The sequence below is a fragment of the Lepidochelys kempii genome, chromosome 11 (assembly GCF_965140265.1).
Source record: "Lepidochelys kempii isolate rLepKem1 chromosome 11, rLepKem1.hap2, whole genome shotgun sequence".
Lineage (NCBI taxonomy): Eukaryota > Metazoa > Chordata > Testudines > Cheloniidae > Lepidochelys > Lepidochelys kempii.
In genome coordinates, this window is record NC_133266.1 from 58,906,579 (window position 1) to 58,919,122 (window position 12,544).

At 45.4% G+C, this 12,544-nt stretch overlaps 1 protein-coding gene across 4 annotated transcripts in view; it reads left to right on the plus strand.

The window, feature by feature from the left end:
• LOC140895791 (aldehyde oxidase 2-like) overlaps window positions 1-12,544 on the plus strand; it is a 101,960-nt gene that overhangs the window by 76,310 nt on the left and 13,106 nt on the right. For 3 of the 4 annotated variants that reach the window (XM_073306345.1, XM_073306346.1, XM_073306344.1), the window contains 7 exons: window positions 2,035-2,262; window positions 3,609-3,704; window positions 4,285-4,413; window positions 5,304-5,378; window positions 7,077-7,129; window positions 7,747-7,861; window positions 8,989-9,054. In XM_073306345.1, coding sequence (XP_073162446.1) covers window positions 2,035-2,262; window positions 3,609-3,704; window positions 4,285-4,413; window positions 5,304-5,378; window positions 7,077-7,129; window positions 7,747-7,861; window positions 8,989-9,054 — 762 coding nt within the window. The remainder of the gene's footprint in view (window positions 1-2,034; window positions 2,263-3,608; window positions 3,705-4,284; window positions 4,414-5,303; window positions 5,379-7,076; window positions 7,130-7,746; window positions 7,862-8,988; window positions 9,055-12,544) is intronic. The other variant, XM_073306347.1, reaches the window with a different exon arrangement.

Genomic DNA, 12,544 nt, shown 5'->3' on the forward strand with positions numbered 1-12,544 from the left:
CTCTCATAAGCCAACGGTCAGATCGTCCATCCAAACCTGGAGAAACTCCATCTGAAAGTGTGGCTTCTTCATAGTTCCAACAACACGAATTAACCTGTTCGGAACAAGTCAAATGTGTTGTTGAATAGCAGACATACATCCACATGCAATACTTACCTGCAAAAATGGAAAAGATTCTCCATCTGGAGTCAGAACCAACAAATCACTCCCAACACTATACCGCTGTCACTATTGCTAGAATACCTCTTAGAGCTAAAGAACTCAGGACTATCCACGAGCTCTATTAAAGTACATCTCGCCGCGATCACCGCTTTCCATCATAAATTCGATGGATTCTCGGTATTTACACACCTGACCACCAAACGGTTTCTCACTGGCATACAGAATCTCTACCCAGAAGTATGCCAACCCATGCCCACTTGAGACCTAAACCTAGTTCTCAAAGGCCTTACTGGACCACCCTTTGAACCACTGGCCACTTGCAGCACCTCTCAAAGAAGGTGGCATTCTTGGTTGCTAGATGAGTGAGTGAGAAGTGTTCTTATGGCTAATCCACCATATACTATCTTCTTTAAAGACAAGATCATGTTGATACCTCACCCCAAATTCTTCCCCAAAATTGCTTCACCCTTCCATATCAGCCGACATATTCATCTCCCCACATTCTATCCCAAACCACACGGAAGAACACAGGAGGCCATGTTAAACACTCTAGATGTTTGACGAGCAATAGCATTTTACCTGGATAGAACTAAATTTTTCCACAAATCCCTGAGACTCTTCATCTTGACAACATGATCCAAGGGCTTTGCTATATCTATGCAGATACTATCTAAGTGGATCTCGAGCTGCATCTGCTTAGGTTAACAAACAAATAAGACAGAGCCATTCTACCCAAACCATGGCAGCATCCATTGATTTTTCTGAACAATGTACCCATCTCGGAGATCTGCAGAGAGCTGCTACATGGGCCTCAGAACATACGTTCATTAACCACTACACAATTTAACAAGACTCACAAGCTGATGCCATACTGGGTGTAATGGTCCTCTCCTCCACTATACCTACAACTCCAACGTCCCTCCAACTATCGCGGACACTACTCTACGATCACCTGAAGTGGAGCACCCACAGCACTCGAAGAAGAGATGGTTACTCACCTTGTGCAGTAACTGAGGTTCTTTGAGATGTGTCCCCCAGTGTGTGCTCCACTACCCACCCTCCTCCCCTCTACTTTGGAGTTCGATACAAGCACTCTATGGTAGGGAGGGAACTGAAGGGCTCAGGCCACGTGCACGCTAGACAAGACTCCAACAGCACTGCAAGACGGCTACTGTGCATGCACGTCCCGACAGAGCACTGCTACCGAAAATCTCCAATCAACAGTGCCGGGATGCACCGACACCTGAAGTGGAGCACCCACAGGGACACACATCTCGAAGGTGAGTAACCCTCTCTTCTCCCTACCTCTTCCCCCCACTGACTTTCTGCCCTTTACCACATCCCTTGCAAGCTTTTTGGCCTCACCTACAAGGCCCACGCAACCTTACCCTGCCCTGTATTTCTACTCTCCTTTCCCTATCCCACTGCCTATGCCCTTCCCAGCTCTCAGGCCTTGCTCCACCCTTTGCTTCCTTTTCCTGCTCTCAGCTTTGTGCTTTCTATAAAGCTGCATCCTACCCCTATCAGAATCTATTTCTCTGCCATGAGACTTCTCTTTCTTCCTTCAACTCCCCTCTTCAAGCAGCCCCTCCTCCTTTTCTCTAATCATTAATAATCCTCTCATCCTCCCCAGGGCTGTTGTCATGTGTTTGGCCTGATACTGCCTTACTTACACTGAGCAGTACTTACACATCTGTGTATTCCCATTGAGACTACTCTGGTACATAAGTACTACTTGATGTGAGTAAGGCTGACAGAATCAGGCATTTCAATTACCAGTTCTTTAGGGCAGGGAATGTGTCATTAAAGTGCTGTGTACACTTTTGGCACTACATAAGTATTTTGTATCAACTTATTCACCTTCTTTTTCAGATCAGGGAGATAAACATGTACAAAGGAGTTAATCTAACTCCCTTTAAAGAAGAGCTCGATGCAACAAACCTTGTGAAATGTTGGAAAGAATGTATGGAGAAGTCTGACTACTACAGCAGGAAAACAGCTGTGGAAGAATTTAATAAGAAAAATTACTGGAAGAAGAAAGGGATTGCCATTATTCCTATGAAGTTTTCAGTTGGATTTAATGCTACACTGTACCATCAGGTAAGCTTTGGAAGTGCTGCCTTAAAGAGGTAAGAGCTCCAGCATTCTTAAAGTATAAGAGGAAACACAGCTGTCAAGGGAAGGAGGAGGGAGAGACACAAACACACCTTGGTATCTAATATGATAGACCCAAGTCTCATCCACAGTTCCTTTCAGAAGGAATGTGCCAGATCTATGTACTTGCTGTCCTCTCTATAGCAACTGCTATAACCACTCAACCACACTCTCCTCTCATAGCCAGGAGTAGAACTGTGGATTCCTGATTCCAGCATTCTACTTCCATCTAGCAAATGATTGTGTAACTCACTAGCAAAATGTGTATCGTGCTGCTTCTAGTGGCTTGCCCACAATAAGCATAACAACTATGTCTGTAGCTGAAGCAGTAGAGGTTTGTGCTGGGTATCTGAAGGTTCAAACCCTGCTGATTATCTTTGTGGGGTTCCTTATAGCTGCATGTGATATAAATGTTTGATTTTTTGCAGTTTTGCTTTATGTAAATTACATCGTCACAAAATATCCTTTACAATAGGTTTGATATTCTTAAACAATCCCAAAATATTCTAATCTATGAGTTACAGTGCAATGCACAACAAAATCCAGGTGTTTCACATTTCACTCATTTCAGTTGCTTGTGTCACAAATTGGCAAGTTTGCAGGTTGAGAGCTCTGAGAGAGTTTCAGATAATTCACCCCACAATGGTTACAGTAAAAGAACATCGAGGCTGTGAGTTACATATACAAAGGGGGAAATTCACCCTTGTGCAGAGGATCAGTACAAGACTAGACACCATTAAGTTCACCTAAGGTCTCAAAATAAGGCTTAAATAGGATTTAAGTAGTTCCTTGATCTTGTGCTGAGTTTCTGCATGGGGTGAATTTCAACCTACCTTCCACAAGGACCAGCAGCTCACCATCAAACACTGCTTCCTCCTCCTCTGATTGGGAATGAGAGAGAAATGGAGTTTGATGCTAAAAATACTTCACAACAGAAGTGAGATGACTATTCTCTGTCGCCCAGTTTCACAAAGATTAAAAAAAACTGTCAAAAAAATTAAAAAATTAATTGTTGACACGAATGATTGCAGTCCTTGCAGAACTCCAATTAACAATAAACTACTTAGCTAAATGGCTCTTCATCCTAAATGGCTAACTGCAAGAAGCTTGCTGTTGTCAGGCAGCTGGAGGACTCTCTCACCCTCTTAACAACACCCAGATTGCTGTGCCCTCTGGGAAAGAAATCTGATTCCATCCCTGCTCTTGTTGGTACATCCCCTTGTTAAAAAGGTTTATTATGTTAGCGTCAGCCTTAATGAATTAAACAACAATTTTCTGTCCGTTTTTCTTAGGCTGCAGCTCTGGTCCATATCTATACAGACGGGTCTGTGCTGTTGACTCATGGTGGAATTGAACTGGGACAAGGAATTCACACCAAGATGTTGCAGGTTAGACATGAATTAACCATTTGAGTGAAGATGAAAATACGAGAAAGATATTCATGAGATTGCATTAGTAGAGAAGGCGAATGGCACTCAGCGGTTCTGCAGGGAAACTCTACAACAGCCAAGGTCAGGATGGAGGCTCAGGCCGAGGTTTATGTTGCGTGACTGCTTTTGAATTACAGGTAAAGCCAGACTTCAGGAAGGGGTAAGTTCAGAGACTAATGCCCAGATCCATAAAGGTATTTAGGCACCAAATGTACAACACAACAGATGACAAGGACCCAAAACGAAGGGGGGGGAACAAATTATTCATGCAGGAAACTAAAATGATGTGGCTTCAGTGTAAATAGCTATTCCCAGCTGTCTCCACCTCTTATTAAGGCAGTTATATGCATGTCATCAGGGTAGATCTGTAAAAAAAACTGAAGCTGAATAAGATTCTAGTTCTTGGCATTGTCAAAGTAACCCTGGCCATCCCCTATCAAGTTTAGTCTTGAGTAGACATAGCAATGCCAATGCTCTTTTTCTTGAGTCAGCACTATTTGCTCTCAGTGGGACTGGATATAGTTTTGTTTACTTACAGATTGCCAGCCGTGAATTGAAGGTACCATTGTCATATGTACACTTTTGTGAAACAAGCACAATAACTGTGCCTAATGCGATTGTCACAGCAGGATCGATTGGGTCAGACGTCAATGGGAAAGCAGTCCAGGTTACATTTTTTATGAATTATTACTATTTTTATTGCTTCTTTCAAATGACACATATCACTCTGAACGTTTGCACCTTATTCATCGTTGTAGTTTCTGAGCACCACTAGTAAAGCATATTAGTATCCTCACCTGAGTCTCTCTTGCTTGTTTGTCACATGAGTAGTTTAAGGCAGGGCAAATTACTGAACTAGTACTAGCTCACAACCTTTTTCCTCTCCGCTTTCCTGTATCAGATCTAAAGATACTTGTGCAGGATTTAGTAAGAGGAATCGACTGGTCCTCGTATCACCATGGATACTTAAACATAAGCTGATAAAAGAGTCCAGGGTATATTTCATGTGCATCTGGTGATGTGATTACTGTCAGAATGAAACACCTTTACCTTTTTATGTACTTTGGGCCTGATCCTGGTGACACTACTGTAAATTGACCAAAGCTAGTGACATTATATCGGTGTAAAATCAGTAGGAGATCAGAGCCAGGCTCTTTGTCTTCTACTTGGTGATGGCTTCAGGTAAACATGGGTGTGCAAATGGGCTAGTTTCACCAGGACAGACACCAGTGCTGCTCATTGATAAGCACTGCTTTTGTGGCTGGCCAGGTAGCAGAACACAGAAGAGGGGTTTAGATGTTCGTGAGGAGTAATGGAATGATGGTACTCAGAATGACTCTCTGACACAAATCAAACTCACCTCGAACAGCCTTTGGTCGAAGGCAGCATGGAGCAAAAGTGGGTAGAGGTGGACTGGAGGGATACCTGGCTGGGTATCAGTGCCATATTAAAGGCTATAGTGTTTTGAAATTTCAAAGCAGATGTTGCTGCTGCTGCTGTTGTTGTTGAATTCATCTTCTTTTCTCTGTTCATTGTTTCCCACTCTCTCCTCTCCAGAATGCTTGTCAGATTCTTCGGAAACGCCTGGAGCCCATCATTAATAAAAACCCCAAAGGGAAATGGGAGGACTGGGTCAGTGCTGCTTTTTACATGACTATAAAAAAACATGGGCTAGGGTGTGAGCTGATCAGTCTTGGGCTACACTGTGGCATCTAGCAACAGCCCTGAGTAGGGAGCAGTGTGAAGCCCACTGCCCCAGGGGGAGCTCAGGAGGGATTGTGCCTCAGGATGGATGGTGCAGCCTGCTCCCCCTGACATGACCGGCAAACTCCTGAGATTGTCCCTGGCCCTTGCATGGGGTGCCCTTGTGCTGTCCTCTCCTATGTATCCAGGTAGGGGCCAGGAATAACCTGGCCTTATATGGGAATGGGATAGGAGTTCAGGAGTGTTGTCTATGTATATAGCAGCATAGATGCATCAGCTGTGCAGTATTCATCAGAAATCAGTCTTGAAATGGGAGGCCATGCAGCACTATTCGGAAGGGGATGGTGGTAGCTGTGACTGCATTCCTACATTTAACCCTGTAAAAATCACACTGTTCTATTTAGTGATGACAAAACATTTATTAATGGATGTACTGATGTATAATGACCATTCCCAAAATCTCCAGAACACCATGTCGTCGTCATTCTGTCCATTGCAGAATGAAGTCCTCACCAGAGGGCTACAGTCCAAAGCACCCCTCCCCTGGAATAGGTTTGGCTAGTTAGGCCTGCACAGGATACCACTTCATCTCTCCATCCCTGCTGCTGGCTGCCATGGATACATCTACCTTATTGGTGTCCTTTACACCAAGATCAGCTTTCTCCTTCCTCTTCCTGCAGCATTTTCCAGTACATCACTACTGTACCATTGTCATTAACTTCAGGCTGTTCTTTGCCAAAGCTTTCCTTCTAATCCTTTTGTAACTGCCTTCCCATGCAGTGTTAACCACACCTACTTTATCTTCTTGGCAAGTGCCTGAATATCTGTGCCCTCTGACACAAGTACCTAATAAAAACCCACTTCTCTTTAAACTAAGATGCAATTGGTTCTGCATGATTGTTCAGGCTTCTAAATTATTAGTAGCAGAAAATATTTCTAGTGTGGCAGTGCCTAAAGTCCCCCATCAGGATTAGGGCCCCATTGTGCTGGGTGCTGTACAAACCTAGAAAAGAGACGCTCCCCGCCCTGCGGGGCTAACAGGCTGAAGAATGCTCCTCATACATACTTTAGGGGAGGATTTTTACTGGTTTGAAATAGAGTGTATAAGATTACTTATTATGATTTCTTCTGATTTTAATTCATTAATTAACCACTACACTGAAATTAGTAGGGTTATGGGTTTGTATCAATGTACATAAACATTTTCTGATTAATGCTGCTGAAAAGCATGAAGATATTTGCTTTGGTAAAGTCCTAGTGGTAAAGTCCTAGTGAGAGTAGTATGGTCTAGTAAGTAGGGTGAGAACTGAGAATGAGCAGTTCTAAATTCTAATTCTGGCTCTGGTGCTGACGCCCTCTGTCACCACCGGCAAGTCACTAGGCCTGGTCTGTGTTTAGAAATGAACTTATTTAAAATGTTACACCAGCACAACCCCCTAATGCAGATGCAGTGAAACTGATTTAAATTGTGCTAAATGCAGTAACTTCCATTCTCTATCGTTTGGGTTTCTGCTGTCCCATTCTGCATCCTAGTGCTCCTCACTGTTACTTTTCTTTTTAAAACATATTTTTTTATTTCTTTTCTTAAATTTCTATTCACCTTTAACCTAAATGTACCTATTGCAGATTACTGAAGCTTATGAGCAAAGTGTGAGTCTTTCAGCTACTGGCTACTTCAGGTAAGGAATGCTGTTAGTCTTTCTGAAATGACTGGCATCAAGGATCATAGATGTGGACCTTGGGGGTGTGTCAAATGAGGATAAGAGTCTCCCCTCTCACCCTCCCCAATCCTTTCACTCTCCCCCTTTCCTTCTCTATTGAAGGCCAAATCCTGCACCTAGTGCACAGTTCACAGAAACAGGCTGCATGTTGGGCGATGGCAGGGGCCAGGGAAGGATAAGTCTCCTCCCCAGGCCATACTCACTGGCCACTGCTGCATCTCCCGCCCTGTACTAGGTGCTTGGAAGATGGGGCCATGTAGTTTTCCACACAGTCTCCCACCATGATGGGATATAGAAAACCTACACTGAGATGTGTTCCATGATGCCTAGGAGTCTGGGCCACCTTCTGGCTCTCCATCTCCTTGTGTGCAGCAGAAACACAGCAGTGCTGCAACACTGGGGGCCTTCTTCACCACAGCCTGTGAAAACAGCTGCCTTGGAGCAGGATATTAACCTGGTCTTTTCATATGATTTCCATGACTATCTGCTCCGCAATTGAGGGTGGGGTGGTTGGTGGTGGTGGAGATCAAATGCCATTGCTCACTCAGTCTGAAGGATGCTCTTACTCCCACCAGAGGCTATGTGGTAAATATGAACTGGGATACAGGGGAAGGCCAGGCTTTCCCATACTTTGTTTTTGGAGCTGCTTGTTCTGAAGTGGAGATTGACTGTCTGACAGGAGATCACAAGGTAAATGGTGCCTATACGTACACATTGGTTAGATTCCTATATGTCTCCCTCCAGAGCTACACTGGTGTAGTTGCTTTTCCTCTTGCTTTTTTCACTGAGAAGAGAGAAATGACATTCATTTCATGTTCTCAAGAAAGTACCAAGATAACTCTAAATGGCTCTGTAATTCTCAATCTCATTTGTTAACATTCTAGAAAGAAGATCTGGTGATAAGTAATGAGACTAAAGATGAGAAAGTCCAATAGAACAGAAGATGACAAAGAACAGTTTAATATAATATAATAAACATAACCACCTTATTTTGTGGCTTTTAAATGAGACCTGATAGACTGAACCTGCCTACAGGGGCCCACTATGCAACAATATATGCCCAGTTAATTAGTAATGATCCCCTATTTCACATGGTTTTATTGAAGCAATCGAAGGCATTGCCACATAAAGGGGGCAATGCAGGGGGGCACCGGACAAAGAGCAGCTCCCAAAGGCATTGTTTTTGTGGCATATTGAGACAGGCAGAATGGCTTCAGTGATACTGAGGGAAGCACATTCAGGAGCAGCAACTACCATGCCTCTCACAACTCATTGGAAGTGACTGCCGCCATGGGTGGGGCTATGCTTCCCCTACACCTTATGTTGCTCATGTCCAGATACCTTCTCCCACCAGTTAGCAGTGCAGTGGGAGCAGACACTTGACTATACCTTCTTCAAGTGTAGCACAGCGGCCACTTGTCTGATTTCCTTCTTCAGGCACAATGCCCCTTGCAGCACTTCTAGACTCACAACCTAACACAGGCACTAGGTAACCACCACAATCCAAACCTTGGGCTTCTACCAGGAGAGCAAGCAACAAGTTCATTCTGGGGCTAATGTTCAGCCTGCTCCTTAACTCAGCCCAGGTGCTAATGTTGCGTTTCAGTTGTCATATGCTCATGGGTGTTCACCAAAACCACTTCAAACAGGTCAATCCAAGGCCTTTGAAGCTTGCTTCTGTGCTTCAGAATAAATCTGCAATACTTTGCTGTCAACATGGAATATTATTTTATGGTGTGGGGTTCGCATTCTTTAAAACCTGCTATTTTTATTGCTTGTAAAGTATGTACCCACAACAGTTTATATTTGTTTAACAGAACATCAGAACAGACATTGTCATGGATGCTTGTTTCAGCATAAATCCAGCTGTAGATATAGGACAGGTATGTACCAGTACTTCCATATGCACTCTTGGCTGTAGATGTTAGTGATAGCTTTTTCTTGCGCCGAAATACTGTCCATTAAGGGAGCCATTCCAGCATCCACGGAAGTCAAGGGGAGACTATCCATTGGCTCTAATAGGTGCTTGATTGGGCTCGGAATTAGGCAATATTTGCTTTTTGTTGCATGTGTTAATGATAACAAGCTAAGTGGCCTGCTACTGCAACATGTTGAACATTTTCTGAAAGGTGATGAGTGACTACAGGTCCTGTAGACTACTCTGGGAATTGAGGCCTTGCAGAAAGCACTCGGCATATCACAGGATTAGGCCACAAATCCCTCTTGTTGTCTTGTCTTCACCCTACACAGAAAGCAAAAATAATTCCTGAAGGCCAGATCCTGGTTCCATTTAAATCAATTGCAATACACTGTTGACTTCAATGGGACCAAGATTTGGCAATAAGTTTTCAGGTAGTGGTAATACATATCAGAAAAATGATTTTTCTTCTAGTAGGGTGGGTGGGTGGTTGTTAGTTTGTTTTTAATATCCTTCCCATGCCAATGTTGGCACACAGCAGGGAAATCAGTCTCTTCCATTCCTCTCTGTCATTTACTGCTACTTCCATTTGCTCTGGTGTTGAGATTGACTATCTTGCCATCCATGCTAAGGGTTCTTCTTAAAGTTTCTTTTGGAAACCCTCATTTCCTCACACCAGTTGGTTTCCACTTGACAGTTAATGTGGGAGTCCGTGTGTTGGCATCTAGAGTATACGTCCCAGATATGTCCCCTGCTTCCTTCTGATTCTGGTGGAAATGAGCTGCTGGTTGGTGATTTCTCAGATCTCTTCATTGGTGATGATGACTTTCCACCCAATGCCAAGAATCTTTCATAGAGACAAGGTGGGTCAGGTAATAGCTCTTATTGGACCAATTTCTGTTGGTGAGAGAGACAAGCTTTTGAGCTTACACAGAGCTCTTCTTCAGGTCTGGGAAACTAAGGCCATGTCTCCTCTACACAGTTAAGTCAACATAAGGCAGCTTACGTCGACCTACCTGTGGAGGTGTACACACTGCAATGCTCCTCCTGCCAATTTAACTCTCCTGCTACGCCAACATGATAAAACCACCTCAGTGAGAAGCATAGCGCTTAGGGCGATACAGTTAGAGTGACGCGGTGTCAGTGTGGACACAGTGTTGCTGACGTCGCCCTAAGTGGCCTCCAGGAGGTGACCGCTCTGGTCACTGTTTTGAATTCTGCTGCCCTGCAACCAGGTTTCATGCAGACATGCATCCCTCCCCTTTAAAAGCCCAAGGAAGTTTTGAAATTCCTGTTTGTGGAGAGCTCACATAGCTATTGCCCAGCTGAGCATTCAGTAAACATGCTGCTGCCTGGAGTACACGGGAGGTGGTGGATCTCCTGGGTCTGTGGGGAGAGGAGGCTGTACAGGCATAGCTCCGCTCCAGCCACAGGAACTTGCTCAGGGCCTGGAGGAGAGAGGCTGTGATTGGGACATGCAGCAGTGTCGTCTAAAAAGATCAAAGAGCTGTGGCAGGCATAGTAGAAGGCAAAAGAGGCTAATTGTCCCTCTTGTGCAGAGCCGCAGACATGCCGCCTCTACAAAGAGGGGGATGGGGTCAGAGTGTTGTTATGGATGGGGGGCTGGTCAGGTGAGCAGTCAGGGTGGGGGCTGTGTGGGAAGGGTGGAGCTGGGGTCAGAATGGTGGTATTTGGGTAGGGGACCGGTGGGAGGAGCAGTCAGGATGGCGGTCAGGGTGCTAAGCCTCAGGCTGTGGGAAAAGAGGGCATGGTTTTCAGGAAGAATTAAAAGAAACAAAATTAAAACTTTCCCTGGACAAGTAAAAACAACACCACTGGCATTCACTTTTTCATATCAATGTAAACTGCGCAGCATTAAATTATTGATGGAGGGAGGAGGTAGCACGGTGCAAACAAAAAATGCCAGACTCTGCACGCTATAGCAATACACATTACTGCGGCTCATTGTTAAAATGCTCCTTCAAGGCCTCCCTCAGCCGAATAGCTTCCCCCGTTGAGCTCCTCTTATAGCCAGGGCCATCCCTAGTTATTTTGGTGCTCTGTGCAGCCCCTCCCCCCCGCGGGGGGGCTGTGTGGGGCCCCAGGCCTCTGCAGGGGGAGGGGGGGCTGGCCCCAGCCCTCTGCGGTGTGGGGGGGCCCGCCCCTGGCCTCTGTGGGGTGGGGCTGGCCACTTCCTGCAGGAAGTGGAGTGACCAGGCCCCAGCCTGCTCCACTCCCCTGGCTCCCAGGCTCATCCCGGCAGCGTAGCTGGGAAGTGGGGGCGGGAAGAGCAGGGACGGGAAGAGGTGGGGCAGGGGCTTTGGGGAAGTGGTGGGAAGAGGCGGGGCTGGGGGAGCATGCAGCTGCACAGGGCACCAGGAAATGTAGTGCCCCAAATTTCCTGGTGCCCTACGCAGCTGTGTACTTTGTGATTGGGTAAGGATAGTCCTGCTTATAGCCTTGTGTTCATAACACACAGCACAATACTGAAGAGCAGTGCAGGATCCATGCTTTCTGACAGGAATGGCTGACTTGCGGTTACCAGGGCACTTGAAAAGCAGCTGGAAACCTTGTAGGATGCCCATGGAATGATGGGATTGAGAAAACTGCATCATGTGACTCTGAACCTACCCCTATGAGGAATTGCAAATGCTTCCTAGAACTCCGTGCGGGGCCAGATGCACAGTGGGATAGCTACCCACAATGAACTGCTCTCTGTGTCGATTCAAGAGCTGCTACTGTGAATGTGCTCTGCTAACACAAGGTGTACACTGTGGACATGCAACAGCAGTTTAATTACAGCAGTGGCTGTACATCAACATAACTTGTCGACTTAACTTTGTAGTGTAGCCATAGCCTAACTCTGAGTGTCACTGTTAACTACAAGGTGGAACAGATTCATAGAATATCAGGGTTGGAAAGGACTTCAGGAGGTCATCTAGTCCAACCCCCTGCTCAAAGCAGGTCCAATCCCCAACTAAATCATCCCAGCCAGGGCTTTGTCAAGCCTGACCTTAAAAACCTCTGAGGAAGGAGATTCCACCACCTCCCTAGGTAACGCATTCCAGTGTTTCACCACCCTCCTAGGGAAAAAGTTTTCCTAATATCCAACCTAAACCTCCCCCACTGCAACTTGAGACCATTACTCCTTGTTCTGTCATCTGCTACCACTGAGAACAGTCTAGATCCATCCTCTTTGGAACCCCCTTTCAGGTAGTTGAAAGCAGCTATCAAATCCCCCCTCATTCTTCTCTTCCGCAGACTAAACAATCCCAGTTCCCTCGGCCTCTCCTCATAAGTCATGTGTTCCAGTCCCCTAATCATTCTTGTTGCCCTCCGCTGGACGTTTTCCAATTTTTCCACATCCTTCTTGTAGTGTGGGGCCCAAAACTGGACACAGTACTCCAGATGAGGCCTCGCCAATGTCGAATAGAGGGGAACGATCACGTCCCTCA